Source organism: Cupressus sempervirens, chromosome 7 (genome assembly GCF_028749045.1).
Source record: "Cupressus sempervirens isolate cs-2001-9-10 chromosome 7, ASM2874904v1, whole genome shotgun sequence".
Taxonomy (NCBI): domain Eukaryota; kingdom Viridiplantae; phylum Streptophyta; class Pinopsida; order Cupressales; family Cupressaceae; genus Cupressus; species Cupressus sempervirens.
The window spans coordinates 617,839,030-617,855,476 of NC_143124.1; the positions used below are offsets into that span (position 1 = coordinate 617,839,030).

At 36.4% G+C, this 16,447-nt stretch overlaps 1 protein-coding gene across 1 annotated transcript; it reads left to right on the plus strand.

The window, feature by feature from the left end:
* Window positions 1-9,965: 9,965 nt before the first annotated feature.
* LOC149548223 (uncharacterized) lies at window positions 9,966-13,972 on the plus strand. Its single transcript, XM_089792266.1, has 2 exons — window positions 9,966-10,471; window positions 10,607-13,972. The coding sequence occupies exons 1-2, from the start codon at window positions 10,171-10,173 to the stop codon at window positions 13,804-13,806; spliced, it is 3,501 nt and encodes a 1,166-aa protein (XP_089648392.1). The 5' UTR covers window positions 9,966-10,170; the 3' UTR covers window positions 13,807-13,972.
* Window positions 13,973-16,447: the final 2,475 nt, after the last annotated feature.

The following is a 16,447-nucleotide window of genomic DNA, read 5'->3' on the forward strand; positions in this document are numbered from 1 at the left end:
TATGCATAGCCTTTTAGTCTATATCTATGATTTTGATTCCTGATATACATGAGGAACATGTAACTTCCTTTATCAATCTATCTGCCTTGTTGATATGATCGAGGGTGACTAGTCCTTGTCTTACTGGGTCTCATGAGAAGACCTCCTATATTCCTATTTGATCAACTTGGCATCCTCTTCCAATCTTGTTCTTGCATTGTAGATGATAGATCCCTATGCACTTGCAATGAATTCCTATGATAGGTGTTTGATCACATCATAATATTATGATTTATTGACAAGATTCTTTTCGCTCTCACTCATTGGTATATCCCATATGTCTAGTTCAATAATTTTTTCTTCAATGTTGGCTCGTACCTCTTATTTATTCTCTATTTGTTAGAATTTTATGAAAAGGAAATATATGTATGTTCATTGTTGTATGTTGTCACAACTTTAAAAATTGGGCTATACACTCCACAAAGAAAACTAAAGAATTTGATGTATTTAATGATATGTACTAGTCTTCACCGTATTGTACTATGATAACATGATGATTGAAAACATATAAATTCATCTTGAACATCTTGAAACAATATGAGTAGAAAATGTTTGAACGATACCAAACTCTGTAATTACCAATCACAGAAGATTGTGTTTAATATGTTTGATTATATTTTCCATGCTTTAACAAGTTGATTCATCCCTTTAAATCAATTTTAGTTTATTTCTCTATTTGGTGCCTTTTCCCAATGGCTATAATTATACATACATATGTATATATATATATATATATATATACATATATATATATATATATGTGTGTGTGTGTGTGTATATATGTATATATATATATATACATATGTATATATATATGTGTGTGTGTATATATAGATATATAGATAATATATGTATATACATATATATATCTATACATATATTTATATACATATATGTGTGTGTGTGTGTGTGTGTGTGTGTGTAATGTATATGTATATATATATATATATATATATATATATAAAGGAATATTTATATTATCATCAATAATGAAACTCGTGATCATATCAATCTGACTGTAACTACAAACTTAACAATAACTACCTCTTATTTTCTCTCTTCTTCTCCTCTTTTCTTCCTCTCTTCTTTCATCTTCTTTTGTGAATCCCAATATACAACCCTTGCATCATACTATATTTTCTCACTATGAGATAAATATACTCTTGTGAGATTTTTTCCTATCTAGGTTCTATCTACACGTAACCTAGTTTCTTTTCCACATTCTACAAGTTATTTAATAGTCTTTTCTCACTATGAAATAAATCCACTCTTGTGACCTTTTTCCTATCTAGGTTTTCTCCACATGCAAACCTAGTTTCTTGGTCTCATTCTACTAGTTCTTTTCTCAAACAATATAAGAAAAATACACAACCACACAATCTCCTTCACCTAGATCTTTCATTGAACTCTAATACCAAAAATGATACATAACTACACCTTTGGTACACCTGTTGTGGAATTAACACTCAAAAGGCTTCAACAACAGACTCTTACACATCATATATATATATATATATATATATATATATCTGTGTGTGTGTATGTATATATATACATATATACTCATAATATATACAACAAAATCCCTAAAATATATACTCATAACATTTGAAAATTAATAGATATCACAAATTTGTTTTATGATATTGAATATGAGTGAGTTAAACATGTTCTCCCAAATGTACAAGTCAAACCAATGAGTAAAATAAAAGTTATTACTCTTTTTCCAAAATCGCTTACATAAAAATTAGATTCAGATTAGTATGCACTATAACAATCATAACTTCTTCAAATCAAGATAAAATTTTACCAAACCAAAATCAAATTAAATATTATTCAAATACCTTTCCAAAAATATAATTTGGAGGTCTTTATCCTTTCATATGAATTTGTATCAACACAAACAACAGCTATATTTCTAGAAAAATAACACAAACATTTAGCACCAAAACTTACAAAAATCAAATTTCCTTTTATTTAACTCTTCCCCAAACTTATTCAACCTTTCAATTATGTAAATTAAAACAATTACGTGAAAATTTAATTCTTTTACAAATCCTCTAACTTATTATTTACCCCCATGACCATTCACCTTCTCCCTTACATCAACATTACATATTATCAATTTTTTATGCCAATACATAATTACAAATTGACAGGCTTGCATTTTTTTGATAAATGTTAGAGTAGAGGGTTAATTTAATTTAATTTATTAAATTACTTTTACTCCCTTCTTAAGATTTCACTTTATGCACATGCATTTCCATTTGATAATTAAATATTAATTATTGAATGTCATTTACCTCTTAGGTTTTCCCTTTTAGGTTTTATGATCTCCTTTTATAAGGATTGATCAATTGTAAATTTGATTCATTCTTTCAATCTGATAATATATTCTTCCATATTTTCATAGCCAAACCCTTGCCTCTTCTTTGTCCTTTCTTCTCTGTGATAGGTTCTTGCATGTAGGTGTTCTTTGGGTTTTGTGGATTTGTATTGCTCAAATCCTTCATGGTATCAGAGCTAGAATTTGTTGTAGCTTGTCTAGTTTTTGAAGAAAGAGGGAATAAGGGTTTGTTGGATTAGATCTAGCTATTTTCACATTTTTTTTTGTGAGAATAGGGGGGTCTCTTCATTTCGGAGCACTTTGAGGCCAAACAAACCTCATGGTTGGATTCAGAGGATGTCAAAACCCTTTTTTTCATTTGTAATTTGTCAATTTTGGACAACGTTGACTAGAGAAGCAAATTTTTTTGCATACTAGGGCTGTACGACCTTGGCACACTTTTTGATGAGATTTTTTGCAAAAAAAAAAAAAAAAAAAAGCGTTTTAAAAAAATCATTTTTTACAAAAGTCACGCCACCTCTATGCCACCACCTTGCCTCAATTGCACCACTATTGTCGATGTTTCCTGCTTACGCACCATCGTGCCTACCTCCGCTATAATTAGCTACCCTGCCTGAGTGCCGCTCCCACCCAACCCCACCTAGCTTATGGTCATGTGGGGGGGCTAGGGCTTTGTTTTAGCCACTTTCAATTTTTTGGTGGGTTTGCAAATTGTTTTGCTTTTTGGAGGCCCTGTCGGTTTTTTGGCTCGAACTTGAGCATACGGTATGGTTTTTTGGAAAACAAAATATCGTCGGAAAGCTAATTTTAAGATAGAAATGATGCTGAATGTATTTTTTAGATTATTTTCCACTTTGGCTCCTTTTTTTTTTCTTTAAGTCAGATGATTCTTTCTATCTTTCGAGGGCATAACTTGCTTGTTTTAGCTCTATTTTTTGATTTGAAAGAAGCACTAGAAAGATCTTCTCGAGAAATATCTAGATTCTCTATTATTTTCATTAGTATTTTTCAAAGGTACATGTGATTCTCAAATTGAATCTTTTTTCTCTTTTCTTGTATATGCATTCCTTCTAGTAACTGGGGTTCAATTTGCATTGTGGGGGTATTTTTCAATTATTTTCTGTTATTATATCAGGATATTAGAAAAATTCATACACTTTCTTATAATAATGGCCGAGACCTCTTATTGTCTAGAACTTATGACCCCTCAGAACTATCACACATGGAAGTCCCTGATGACACAACTTCTCCGCTCAAAAGTTTTGTGGTCTTTTTTAGATGCAATGCAACTAGTTTTATCGAGGCCTTTTGAGGTCATGCAACACATAAGCAAATTGGTACAATGAACGAGTTTGTGACACTTCAGATTGAGGCATAGCTTATCTCTCTTGTACCATATTACTTTCCTTCCATTGAGGACTTCTTCATGAAGTTCAACCAATAGAGATCTTTATTGTAGGGTTCTGGGAAAATCAAGACTAACACTGAGTGTATTTACCTGATTCTTTCGAAGCTTCATGGAAACTTTTAGATTTTGGCTTCTACCTTCCATTCCACCATGGATGCTTTGGGTACTAGATTTACCATGCCATCTTTTGAGATTTTTTGTGATCATTTGACTCAAGAGCAAGCTAAGCTCTCTTAGTTGGATTCTCTCACTAGCTCACAGACTTGTACATTGGTAGCTTAGACATCTTTTGGAAAGAAGGAGAAGAAACTTAAGTCACATCCTATAGAGTCTTAGATTGATTCTAGCCCTCACATCACATAAGGCCCACCTCATCCTAAGGGGGATAAACCAAAGCTAGATAGATTTGAAGTGTGCCTATTGTAATAAGCCCAATCATGATGAGTCACATTGCTATGAGAAGAAGTTAGATGGCTATGCTAAACAAGTTTTAGACTTGACAACTCTCCTTCAGAAGAGCAACATTGATATTCCTTCTACTTCTCATAGATCTTCTTCATCATCACCATTTCAGTCAGATGAGAAAAACATAGGAAAGGGTCATGCACTATGTGCAACTACTAGTCCATATTCTTCTAGATGGTTATTGGATTAAGTTGCTTCACACCATATGACATCTTCTTAGGATTTGTTCTCTTCTTTTGAGGCTTCTCCTACTCTACACATTTTGATGGGTAACAAAATTGTTATGATTGTATATGGGAAAGTCTCTATTGATATTGATGATGGTACATTTCATGATGTACCACATGTTTCATCTTTTTCCTCTAACTGTCTCTCTATTTATCAGATTATACATAGTGGGACAAGGAAGATAATTGAGTTTGCACAAGATTCAATGCACATTAGAGATAGTGATACATGAAATATTGTTGCTACGGGGATTGTTGATCATTCTTGTTGACCATCTCCATTATCAGAGACTCACTCTCCTTCACAAGAGACTATAGAGGTGAAGTAAAGTCACTTGAACCTATGTGTTGTTCTTGAGACCAATGTTGTGACTTCTACACCTCCACCTCCTATTCATATTCCATCTATTGCACATGATTACTCTTCAACATTGATTATCATTACAACTCCAATCATCGAGCCGCCTAGTGCAGTTGTTGAGGATATATTAGAGGACATACATCTCCTCTCAGATGATAGATTCACCACACATGTTATCCAACCTCCATTGGAGATTCTATTTCAAGATTCTCATGCATTCTCCTTTGAGCATCAACTAGGACTTCCAACTCATGTTACATTCAAGGTTTTCATCCTCTTTGTCTAGTGCCTTTGTTTCTTTCAGATTGGAGCTATAGTGGGCTATTCATCAACACAAGAGTTCTACCATTTTGGGGGCACAAAAAAGTCTCAAGCCTCTATCATGGGGGGTTTCATTGTACTTATGAATTTGAGAGAGTCTCTTGAGACATATCATTTGTACTTTTTTTTTCCCCCCCTTTCTATCTCTTTTTGGAGTAGGCTTTTTCCCACGTGGTTTTCCCTATTTCTCTATTTCATAGAGATTTGGTTGTGATTGGGTAACTCATTAGGCCTTGTTGCTGGGACCCAAGTTTGCTTTCAACATTGTAGTTATCTTGCTTTTTCATGCATGGTTTGTTAGTTACATTGTTGCTCATCTTAAGGGGGGTGTTGGAGTAAAGGGTTAATTTAATTTAATTTATTAAATTACCTTTACTCCCTTCTTAAGAATTCGGTTTATGTACATGCATTTTCATTTAATAATTAAATATTAATTATTAAATATCATTTACCTCTTAGGGTTTCCCTTTTAAGTTTTATGATCTCCTTCTATAAGGATTGATCAATTGTAAATTTCATTCATTCTTTCAGTTTGATAATACATTCTTCCATATTTTCAAAGCCAAACTCTTGCCTCTTCTTTGTCTTTTCTTCTCTGTGACAAGTTCTTGCATGCAGCTGTTCTTCAAATTTTATGGATTTCTATTGCTCAAATCTTTCAATAAATGACCTTTAAAATTTATAAAACCCTAAGTAACATAACAAAATAGACTATATGTCATATTTTATGACATTACTAACCTTTCAAGAACTTATTTTCATAAATTTGACATACTAGGAAACTTTGACAATTCATTAAAAATGGCTTTATTTAGCCTTACATATTGACTCAAATGGATTTAAAAGATCATAATAAAGTATTCTATCCTCATGTATCTTCTTGTTGTTCCTTTTTGATAGGTACTCCTACACTAGGAATGGGGATACATTTTGACTAGAAAAATTTGTAGGTAGATCAGAGAGCAAGACCAGAGATAGAGATCTTTAGGAGACAAGTATTTGATCAATACTATCAGATTGTCAATGAATAGTTCAACACTTCTATGATGCACAATAGGGAAAGATGGACAAATATGCCAGTGAGGTTACAGAGGAAGGAACCACATGCTCCTAATAATCTTTATGCAGATACTAAAAGAGAAGAGCATTATGTGAGAAACACCAAACAAAAGAATGAAGACTGGTTACCCCTAGTTGTGCAACCACCAATTTTCCTATGACCACTTTTGTTCATGAAATGAGAAATTAATACTTAAAATAGGGAATCATAGGAGAAGAGATGGCAATGTTTCGAAGAGATGAATGCTCACTTCAAGAGCTTTTCTAATGGGGAGTGTGGATGACAAATGAATGTTGATCTTAGGGACTTTGCCAAAAGGAAGTGCATAACCCACTAAAGGGACCAACAAGATAATAGGTTGACAGGAATGATGAGCCACATTTTTGTTATATTTTGGGCTCATACTTTGAGCATTCTTCTCACGTTTTAAGAACTTTTATATATCTTTTATACCATTGAACAAATATTAAGTAGTAATTATGGGGTAAATCATGGAATTTTATGATTAGTAGAATATATTATTATGATAAGTCTTTGAACAAACATTAAGTAGTAATAATGGGGTGTTACATGAACTTTTATGATTAGAATAATACATTATTATGACAAGTCTTTGAACAAACATTAAGTAGTAATAATGGGGTGTTACATGAACTTTTATGATTAGAATAATACATTATTATGACAAGTCTTTGATAATGTTTTTAGGGCTATTGCTTGTTGTTTTGCTAAATTTGTGAAAGATATCTATTTTATGAGTGCATGAGATAAAGTGCCTTCCTACAACCATTACTATTAATTGTCCTGCACCCCTATGGGAGTTGTTACTTAATTCTAATTAATGTCCAATGAACATATGAATGAGATAGTGAATCATTTAATGGGTTGAATATGTTGAGCTAACCCTATGGCACAGGAATAAACAATAGTCACTACAGGTGCCAAGCTTCAAGGAGAAGATGTAGCTGCCATTGGATCACTGTGAGACTATTTTAAGGAAGAATAAATCGAGAACATGAATTAAGGAGGTAGTTGGGAAGAAACCTACCACCCTAGGGGAGCATTCCATGAATCCAATAGGAGTCTTGAAGACACCCCAATCTAAGGTAGTGGATCATTTACTTCTTCAAACCGATTTGGCTCAATTTTCTCTATCATATCTATTTCTTCATTGTATAAAGTCAAAAATATATTAAAGACTTCCTGTTTCTTTAGGAGTGGTTAGTTAATCGTTAGATTCTAGATTTGAATAAATAGCCACATTCTCCTTTAGAGAAGTGGGTTGATAGTAACTGTTATTTCATTGTAGTTGCAAGACACAACTTGTACTATATACTTTGTAATTTTAGTTCAGTAAAGATTTTATGGAGTTTGAATCTTAATCTATTGTATTCTTAAGGCATTACCTAAGGGGGCCCACTTAGTGAAGTTGCCTCTCTTTCAATTTGTGCAATTAGAATAGTTTAAAAAAAAAACTTTCTGTTATTTATTTCTTGGCACTCCAGTGTGTCTGTTCTTGCAACTAGTAGAATCACAAAGTTGTTTACTATTCATGTAGCCACTAAGGACAAAGTAGTTTATGTCATCAAAATTGGGAGTAAATTTCATTTTGTATAGTAGAAGTTAGGAACATTTCATTTCCAGTAATTTCAATTCCAACATGATAATTTTAGGATAGAACTCATGTTTGAAAGAGTTGTTTAGTGTATATATTGTGCATACCTATTTCAAGTTTAATGTCCCTGGGTTGACAATCAAATGATGTCCTTAAGTAAGGATTTAATTGCCAGTTGTGATGTCCAATCTCTGAGTAGAGGAATATCTATTCCAAGTTTACATCCTTATTTAGGACACTACACCACATATAATCGATCAATTAACAACAGATAATAAGCAAAGACTAATAGATGACCAACAATAAGTAGGTAAACACCATATGACAAACTAATAGCATATGAATTTGAACGCAAAAAATATTGTCATTAGAATATTTTACACATGTTTATTAAAATGTGGAATGGTTTCCAATTTAGAAGATTTTTAAACCTTGTGTGTGTGTTGAACATAACAAAACAAAGTTTCATTTCATTAAGTGGTGAGATTTAAAATCTAGGAACAATAATAACAAGTGACACTAATTTGTCTTAAAACCTTCAAAACTTGTTGTACTATATTTTGTGTTAAGTTTATTCTATGTGATATTGCTATCAGGATTTAACTGTGTAATTTTTGAGTCAAACTCATTGACCCATGTTCCATGAGTAGTGATTCAAAATGAATCCATCTCTCATGAGAATAAATAGAACACTTAACACTCATTGGAACACTTAGCACCTCTGTAAGCATCACCTAGATCCAATGAGTGGTAAGTGTTCCATTTATTCTCATGAGAGATGGATTCATGTTGAATCAGTACTCATGAAACATGGGTCAATGAGTTTGAGTCAAAAATTACACAGTTAAATCCTGATAGCAATATCATAATTTGATTTGATGTGGAAATTATCACCTACTTATTTATTCTGTGTTTTAAAAAATTGGAAGTACTAACAAAGAGAGGTGAAGTGGGGGCCCACTCACTGTAGAAGGAAGTAAAAAATAAATCCATGTGTTAGTCAAGAAAGTGTCCTCTAAGATTATCTTCAAATGAATTAGGACACATCTCAATATGAAACAATCAAGCTCACAAACTAACAAAACACAAATTGGATGACCTTCTCTAACAACTATTGATGTGGGGTGGAAGTTTAAAAATTTGAGTTTTAAAATTTGTGGTATTATATTTATGAATGTATATTTGAATTGGGTCAAATTCTATACTTGAAAATTGGAACACCTTCAAATGCAACAATTAATCCCATTAAACTAACAAAACATGAATTGGATGAGCTCTCAACACTTGAAATAAGGTATGAATTTTAGAAGTTTAAGAATTAGATATTCGATCATAGAATTAGTATGGGTCAAATCTTTCCTTAAAGATTTAATCGGAAATGATGAATTATAAATTAAAAAATAAGAAATGCAATAAAAGATAATAAAAACAACTCTAAAATCAATGATAAGAAAGATAAAAATAAAAGAAATCATAAAAAAATCTTTGGCCATGACTATACCACTTATAAATTAATTGTCACATTAAAAACATTCTAATCTAATCAAAATGAAAAAGGACATAAATCAGCAATTATCCCTATAACAAGGGTAAAAGGTCAAGTACCCAATTCTTTATCTTATTTGGGTGTGCAATGTTGCCCTTTACACCAATGTGGCTGTGAGTAGGATTTTAAAATATTGGGTGCCTCGGGTGATGTAAGAGAAGAAATATAATAAAAAGTGGAAGCAGCCAATAGGAATAGTAGAGGATGCCTTTATCCAAGTCGAACTTTGACTGCAGGGGCTGTTTATAATGATGAGGCATGTGTATATTTAATAATGATGATTATTGAGTACACTATTTTGTCTAGGACTTAACGCAACGGCATTGAAACAGCAGAGCAGACTGTACCAAACATGATATGGATTGGATCTATCAATCTATCTTCCTATCGGCCCCTGTTCATGTTCTTGAGTGGGAGCGAGAACTGATAATGATGAGGAGAAACCCATTTGGTTTCGCATATGCAATCAACAAGGAGGAGCGGGCGGGAACGGCACTGGCCAAATATATTTCAGGGGGAAAGTGAAAAATCCTACCTCGTTTTGTGATATAAGAGCGGGAGCGTTAGATCTGAGCTCCGCTGCGTACTTGGGAAATGAGATGGTGTTTGTGTGTGTATGTGTAGGTAGTTAGCTGCTTCTTCTTCTCGAGAAATGAATGAAAACAAGAGCAGTAAATGCATCTGCAGGCGCCAGGGAACATTATAACTATGTCAGTGTACCTTGAGGACTAATTATTGTTGGCATTAGGGCATTTGAAACTAGTTTGATTGGTGTGCTTCAATGGCAGTGTTTTGGGCGCGAGCGAGGAGGAGGATGGGAAGAATAACAGTGGTTATGGCGGCTATGGTGGTGGCGATGATGGTGGCGGTTGTTGCAGAAGGAAGAGAAGAAGATGGAGCAGGGGATGATTTGAGGGTGCTTTTGGCTTTGAAAATGAGCGTGGAGGATTTGGGGGAAGGGCTAAAGAGCTGGAATGTTACCAGTCCTAATGCTCCTTGCGACTGGCGAGGAGTTTCATGCTTCTCTTCAAGAGTGTGGGAGATTCGGCTTCCTGGACTAGACCTTCAAGGTCCTCTCACAGGTGTGTATATTTATATTACCGTTGCCATTATCATTTTGGGTATATTGCCGCCATTACCATTGTCATTGTGGTAATATCAGGTTATCATTACCATTAGCATTGTCGTTTTTGTATTGAGAGTGAGTTTATTGACAGAGGAGATTGGGAGATTAAGCGAGCTCAGGAGGCTGAGCCTGAGATCCAATGGATTCAATGGAAGCATTCCCCTGTCGCTGGTACAATGTGGACATCTCCATGCCCTTTACCTCCAAAACAACCGTTTCTCCGGGCGGCTGCCTTCTCAACTGGGTAATTTGTCGGAGCTGCAAGTATTGAATGTTGCGGACAATTTGTTGTGGGGAGAAATAGAGGGCTTGGGGTTTGGGAGCAGGAGTATGAAATACCTGGATCTTTCGGGTAATGCTTTCTCTGGTAAAATACCCTCTTCTCTGGTCTTGAGCCGCCGTCTGAGCTTCATTAATCTGTCTTTCAATGAGTTGAGCGGCCCCGTTCCTGCAGATTTGGGGAAGCTGCCATTGTTGGAGTTTATAAGTCTGGATTGGAATAAGTTGGATGGAAGCATTCCCCGTGCTCTGGAAAATTGCTCCAATCTGGTGTCCGTGAGCATGGATGATAATAGGCTAAGCGGCCAACTGCCTGCTGCTTTGGGAGCTCTTCCCAAACTGGAAAGGCTTTCGGTAAGGGGAAACTATCTGTTGGGTGGGATTCCGGCTTCCATTTTCAACAGCTCTTCGCTGCGAATACTCCAATTGGGTTTTAATCAGTTTTCTGGCTTCCCATCTATGCCCAGTGGTGGCAGCGGGAGGTTTCGAGTGGTGGACGTGGAGAGCAACAATCTGAGGGGCCTAATACCCTCATTTTTCACGAATTTTTCGAATTTGGAGTTTCTATCTCTGTCAAATAACAGTTTGGGCGGCCCGATTCCGGCTTCCATTGGGAAGCTAAGGCTTCTCCAGCAGCTTAATTTATCGCATAATTTTCTGTCCGGCTCAATCCCTTCAAGCATTTCACAATGTCGTGGCTTGGAAGTGCTGAACTTAGAGGGCAACAGATTGCGTGGAAGCATTCCTTTGTCTTTGAGTTATTTGGCTTCTCTCAGGGATCTCTATCTGGGAAGAAACATGTTGGAGGGAAAGATTCCGGAAGGTATAGGCAGGCTCACAATGCTGGAGGAGCTATCGCTGCCCTCCAACAATCTATCAGGAACGCTACCGGAGGAGCTGCTGGATCTACCCAGCCTTAGAATCATGGATCTGGCTGAAAATGGGCTGTCCGGGGAACTTCCGTCGGGCATCGGATCTTTGCAAAGCTTGAGGATTCTTAATCTCAGCGCAAATGGCTTTAAAGGCGTTGTGCCCTCCACTGTTGGCAGCCTATTCAGGCTGCAATCTCTGGATTTGAGTCAACAGCACCTTACCGGGAATCTGCCCGTTGAGCTTGTGGCCTTGTCCAAACTGCGCTATCTCTCTCTGGCAGGGAACTCTTTTCATGGAGGCATTCCCGATGGTTTCAACAATCTGGAGAAATTAGAAGTTATGAATCTGAGTGCAAATTCTTTAACAGGACCGATTCCTGAGAGCTTTGGCTTCCTGGGAGCGCTTATGAGTTTATCACTTTGGGGAAACAGTCTCTCTGGTAACATTCCAGGGGAGCTCGGGAATTGTTCCAGTCTGGTGACGCTAATGATCAGAGGCAACCGACTTCAAGGCACCATTCCTCCTCAAATCAGCCGCTTATCGAAGCTCCAAGAGGTGGATGTGGGAAGCAATCGTTTGTCAGGAGGCATTCCAGGGGGCATCTCCAATTGCACAAGCTTGAAATGGGTTGCCATGGATGGAAACAATCTCACCGGTACAATCCCCAAATCGATGGGGCTTATCACGGGTCTCCAAAAGCTGTTTCTGGAGGGAAACAAACTGAGCGGTACAATTCCAGAGGAGGTTGGAGAGCTTAAAAACTTAGAGACGCTAGACTTTTCTGCAAACAATCTATCGGGTAACATTCCCTCTGCCTTGTGTAGGATAAAGCCTCTCCGGCACCTCAATCTCTCCCACAATCATCTGAGAGGAAAAATTCCTTGTACCCGATTCAATGCAGCTTCATTTGCCTACAATCCCGGCCTATGTGGGCCTCCGCTCAAGTCCGCATGCGCTCAAAGGTACGCCAAAGCCCATGGCCATGGCAGAAGGGGCAGAGACAGGGCTTTGGCCATTGCCATTGCCGTTGCTGTAATCTGCGGAAGCCTTTGCCTCCTCATTGTGCTAGCCATTTCTATTGCGTTTTTAGTTATGAGGGTGAGCAGACAGCGGCAGGCGAAAGCCCAAATTGGCGAACAAGAGAAGAAGCTCGTCATGTTCTACAGCCCAATAACATACGGGAACGTCGTGGAAGGAAGCGGGCACTTCGACGAGGAGCATGTGCAGAGCAGAACAAGGTACGGAATCGTATTCAAGGTCTGTTTGCAGGACGGAAGCGTGTTTTCGGTGAGGAGATTAGCGCAGCAGCAGGAGGGAGAAAACGGCATCCAGGGGAGTCAATTCAGAGAAGAGGCGGAAGCCCTAGGGAGAGTGAAGCATCGCAATTTGTGCATTCTGAGGGGGTACTATGTGAGCAGTGAAGTAAGGCTGCTTGTTTACGACTACATGCCCAATGGCAATCTGGCTACTCTTCTGCAGGAAGCCTCGCACCAGGGCGGCCATGTCCTCAACTGGCCGATGAGGCATCTGATTCTTCTCGGAATAGCTCGCGGCCTTGCATTCCTCCACACAAGCTCGATCGTGCACGGGGATGTGAAGCCCAACAATGTGCAATTCGATGCGGATTTTGAAGCCCATCTCTCAGATTTTGGCCTGGATAGACTGGTGGCTACTCCATCTGATAATCCATCCTCTTCCACTACGGCAGCCAGAAGATCATCGATGGGGTATGTTTCCCCTGAAGCCAATCTGAGCGGGCAGATGACGAAGGAGGGCGATGTTTATAGCTTTGGGATTGTCCTGCTGGAGCTTCTGACGGGCAGAAGGCCATTGATGTTGGAGCAGGAGGAGGACATGGATATTGTCAAATGGGTGAAGAGGCAGCTGCAAACTGGGCAGATATCACAAGTGTTTGATCCGAGCGTGGTTGAAGCAGAGGCGGAGGCGGAGGCAGAGGGTGAGGCAGATCCAGAGACATCCTCAGAGTGGGAAGAATTGTTACTTGCAGTGAAAGTGGGTCTTTTATGCACGGCCCCTGATCCCCTTGACAGACCTTCTATGACGGAGGTGCTGTTCATGCTTGAGGGCTGTAGAATTGCACCCCACCTCCCCTCCTCCGCTCATGCTTCTCCGCTCTGATTCATTCACACCCAAATCAGTCGATACGGTCACTCAAACCTGCTGATGCTAACGCTTCATTATTGTAGTAAATCAATGGCTGACGTTTATTCTATACTTTTGTAAAATGGGGACGGATATTGAAAGCAACGTTTAATGTATCAATTATGCATACCTTTTTTTCAAATACTCAACCCGTTTAATAGAAAATTAAAATGGAAAATTGGAATAGGAATGGAAATGAGGAATGAGAATGGGAATGGAAAAGAGCAATCCCATTCTTGTTTGGTTTGTCTAGTATTTGATTGGGAATATGTTACTCCTTTGTTTGGTTGATACAACTTTTTTTCGTGGCACCCATAAAATTTTGAGATTTTCTGAGCATCTGCAATTAGGATTTTCTAAAACTTGTGTCTTCTTTCTGAGAGCCACGATAGAGATTTTAATGATTGCACACCTTTGTCTTTGATTTTTTGCTCACCATTTTGGGTTTTGTTGTCTTCTAAGCAACATCTACATTTTGCGTGATTTTTGTGAAAAGTATGATTCTTTTCCAGGTTCTGTACAATATTCCAAGAAATCATGGTTTATTCCAGGGTTTGCTCTTCTTTCCAAAAAAACATTGTAAATAATTTTTTCTTTAAAAATGTGATTTTTTAAGTTGGCATACAAAAATCAAAATAAAAAAACACTAAAAAACACTTTATCCTGGAGGAGATAAACTAATTAATAAGAAAAGTATCTTGTAAAATTAGCAAGAGACATACCATGATAATAGAGGATTGGAGACTCTTCAGATGCTAGTCACACCAGCTCCTCAACCCACACACCCTCATCTTTCACGCAGACTGCACATGCAACACACAAGTCAAATGATTTGTCAATTTAGTTTTCTCGTTTATACACAACAATGTTGCTGAATTTTATTCGGGCTAGGTAAAATAAAATCAGATGTCGATAAGTACCTCAGTAAAACAATGGCTTCCAAAATGAGCGGTTAAATGAACTAGGTCCTTGTCAAACAACGGACTCCAAATAATTGTATAATTTAGAAAAGTATTATGGAGAATAGGAATGGGCCATTCCAATAACAACTATTTTTTGGAATGGACATATGCTTGTTTTTGGGGTAAAATTGGAATATGTATCCATATTCCCTATTATGATTTGGCAGACCAAACAGAGAATACCGAACCAATTCCTATTTTCTAATTCCTATTCTAGCAAACAAACAAGCCCTAATAAAAGCCTACTTGCACGAGGAGTTGCATTGGTTTCCAAGCTAGGAATACAAGATTGCTTGTCATGGTTGTATTGAATATAAATGCTTTCAACTCAATTTCACTTGCATCAATTTATTAAATAATAATACAAATGTGAGACTTTATAGTATCTTATTTAATATAAATACTTTCAACTCAATTTCACTCGCATCAATTTAAAAACAAAAAAATACTAGTGTGAGATTGTAGAGTGTATATATATATATATATATAAAATTATAATTTTATGTGAAGGTGATCTTGGCATGCCTATGTGAACTTTGATAGGAAATTAGTGTATATTCTTCCTTGGTTTATTATATTCATGTTTGGAGTTGATTTAGGAACTTGTTAACATGGTTTTATTCTCCTTTAGTCAAATCATCCAGTAATAATAACCTAATAATAACTAATAAATATGAAATACGATAAACAATCATGAAGCATGTCTTAGATGATGTAATAAAAAAATGAAATGTTAGTGTTATAATTCATATATAATGAATGTTCCTAGTTCTAAAGTGATGATAATGAATTAGGGCATGACTTTAGATGCAATATAGAACATAAATGAATAAGGCCACGTGCTGGGTTGACACACAATGACTAGTAGCCAAAGGGTGACAAAGTTCAATTTAAAGTTTGGTTTTCAAAGTTTGAAGTTTAGACCCACACATACATAAGTGATCTAGGTCCATTTTGCACCCTAAAAATTACAACAAGGTAGTGAATAGAGGATCGGGACCATAATGGGTTCCTTGAAATGAGTAATGATGGGGATGAGCTAATGAGCCAAATTTTACAAAAAGAATATGCCACATGTAAACTTATTAATACCCAAATGACAATCTAGTTGAATGGGTCTCAAAAAAGAAGGAAGAGAGCATAGGTAGGCAATTCTCACCATTATCTATTACCTCTATTTATACTAGAACATGAGCTACTATGACAATGAATGCCAAACTAATACTATTGAAAGTAAAAATTTCAAACACTTGGAGGGGTAAATAAATGGATGGTGAATCTTGTACACACATCAAGTGCTCTATTGGTTTAAAAAGGGGATAAAAGTGCAACGAGTAATATTTGTTGTTGTTGTTGTGTTTATATTAAGTATTGACTATAAGTCATTGAAAACTATCTTTAAAAATATTAAAACTAGAAAAATGGGTAGGGGATTTTGTTCAACTAGAGAGTGTACTAGTTGAATTTTGGTGAATAAATGACTACGCAACTAAAACTTTTAGTCACAAGACTAAATTTTTTTTGTCACATGACTAAAAGTGATAAAAATTTGGTAATGTTTTACAATTTATAAGTGACTAATTGGTCATTGGGTAGGTTAGACAAAGATACGTGACTAAATAAATGAACAAATTAATGATTAAACAATTGATCAC

Coding starts and splice junctions, on each gene's coding strand:
- LOC149548223 (XM_089792266.1), top strand. CDS start 10,171: ATGGCAGTGTTTTGGGCGCGAGCGAGGAGGAGGATGGGAAGAATAACA. Junction 10,472..10,606: donor CCTTCAAGGTCCTCTCACAG/GTGTGTATATTT, acceptor GTTTATTGACAG/AGGAGATTGGGAGATTAAGC.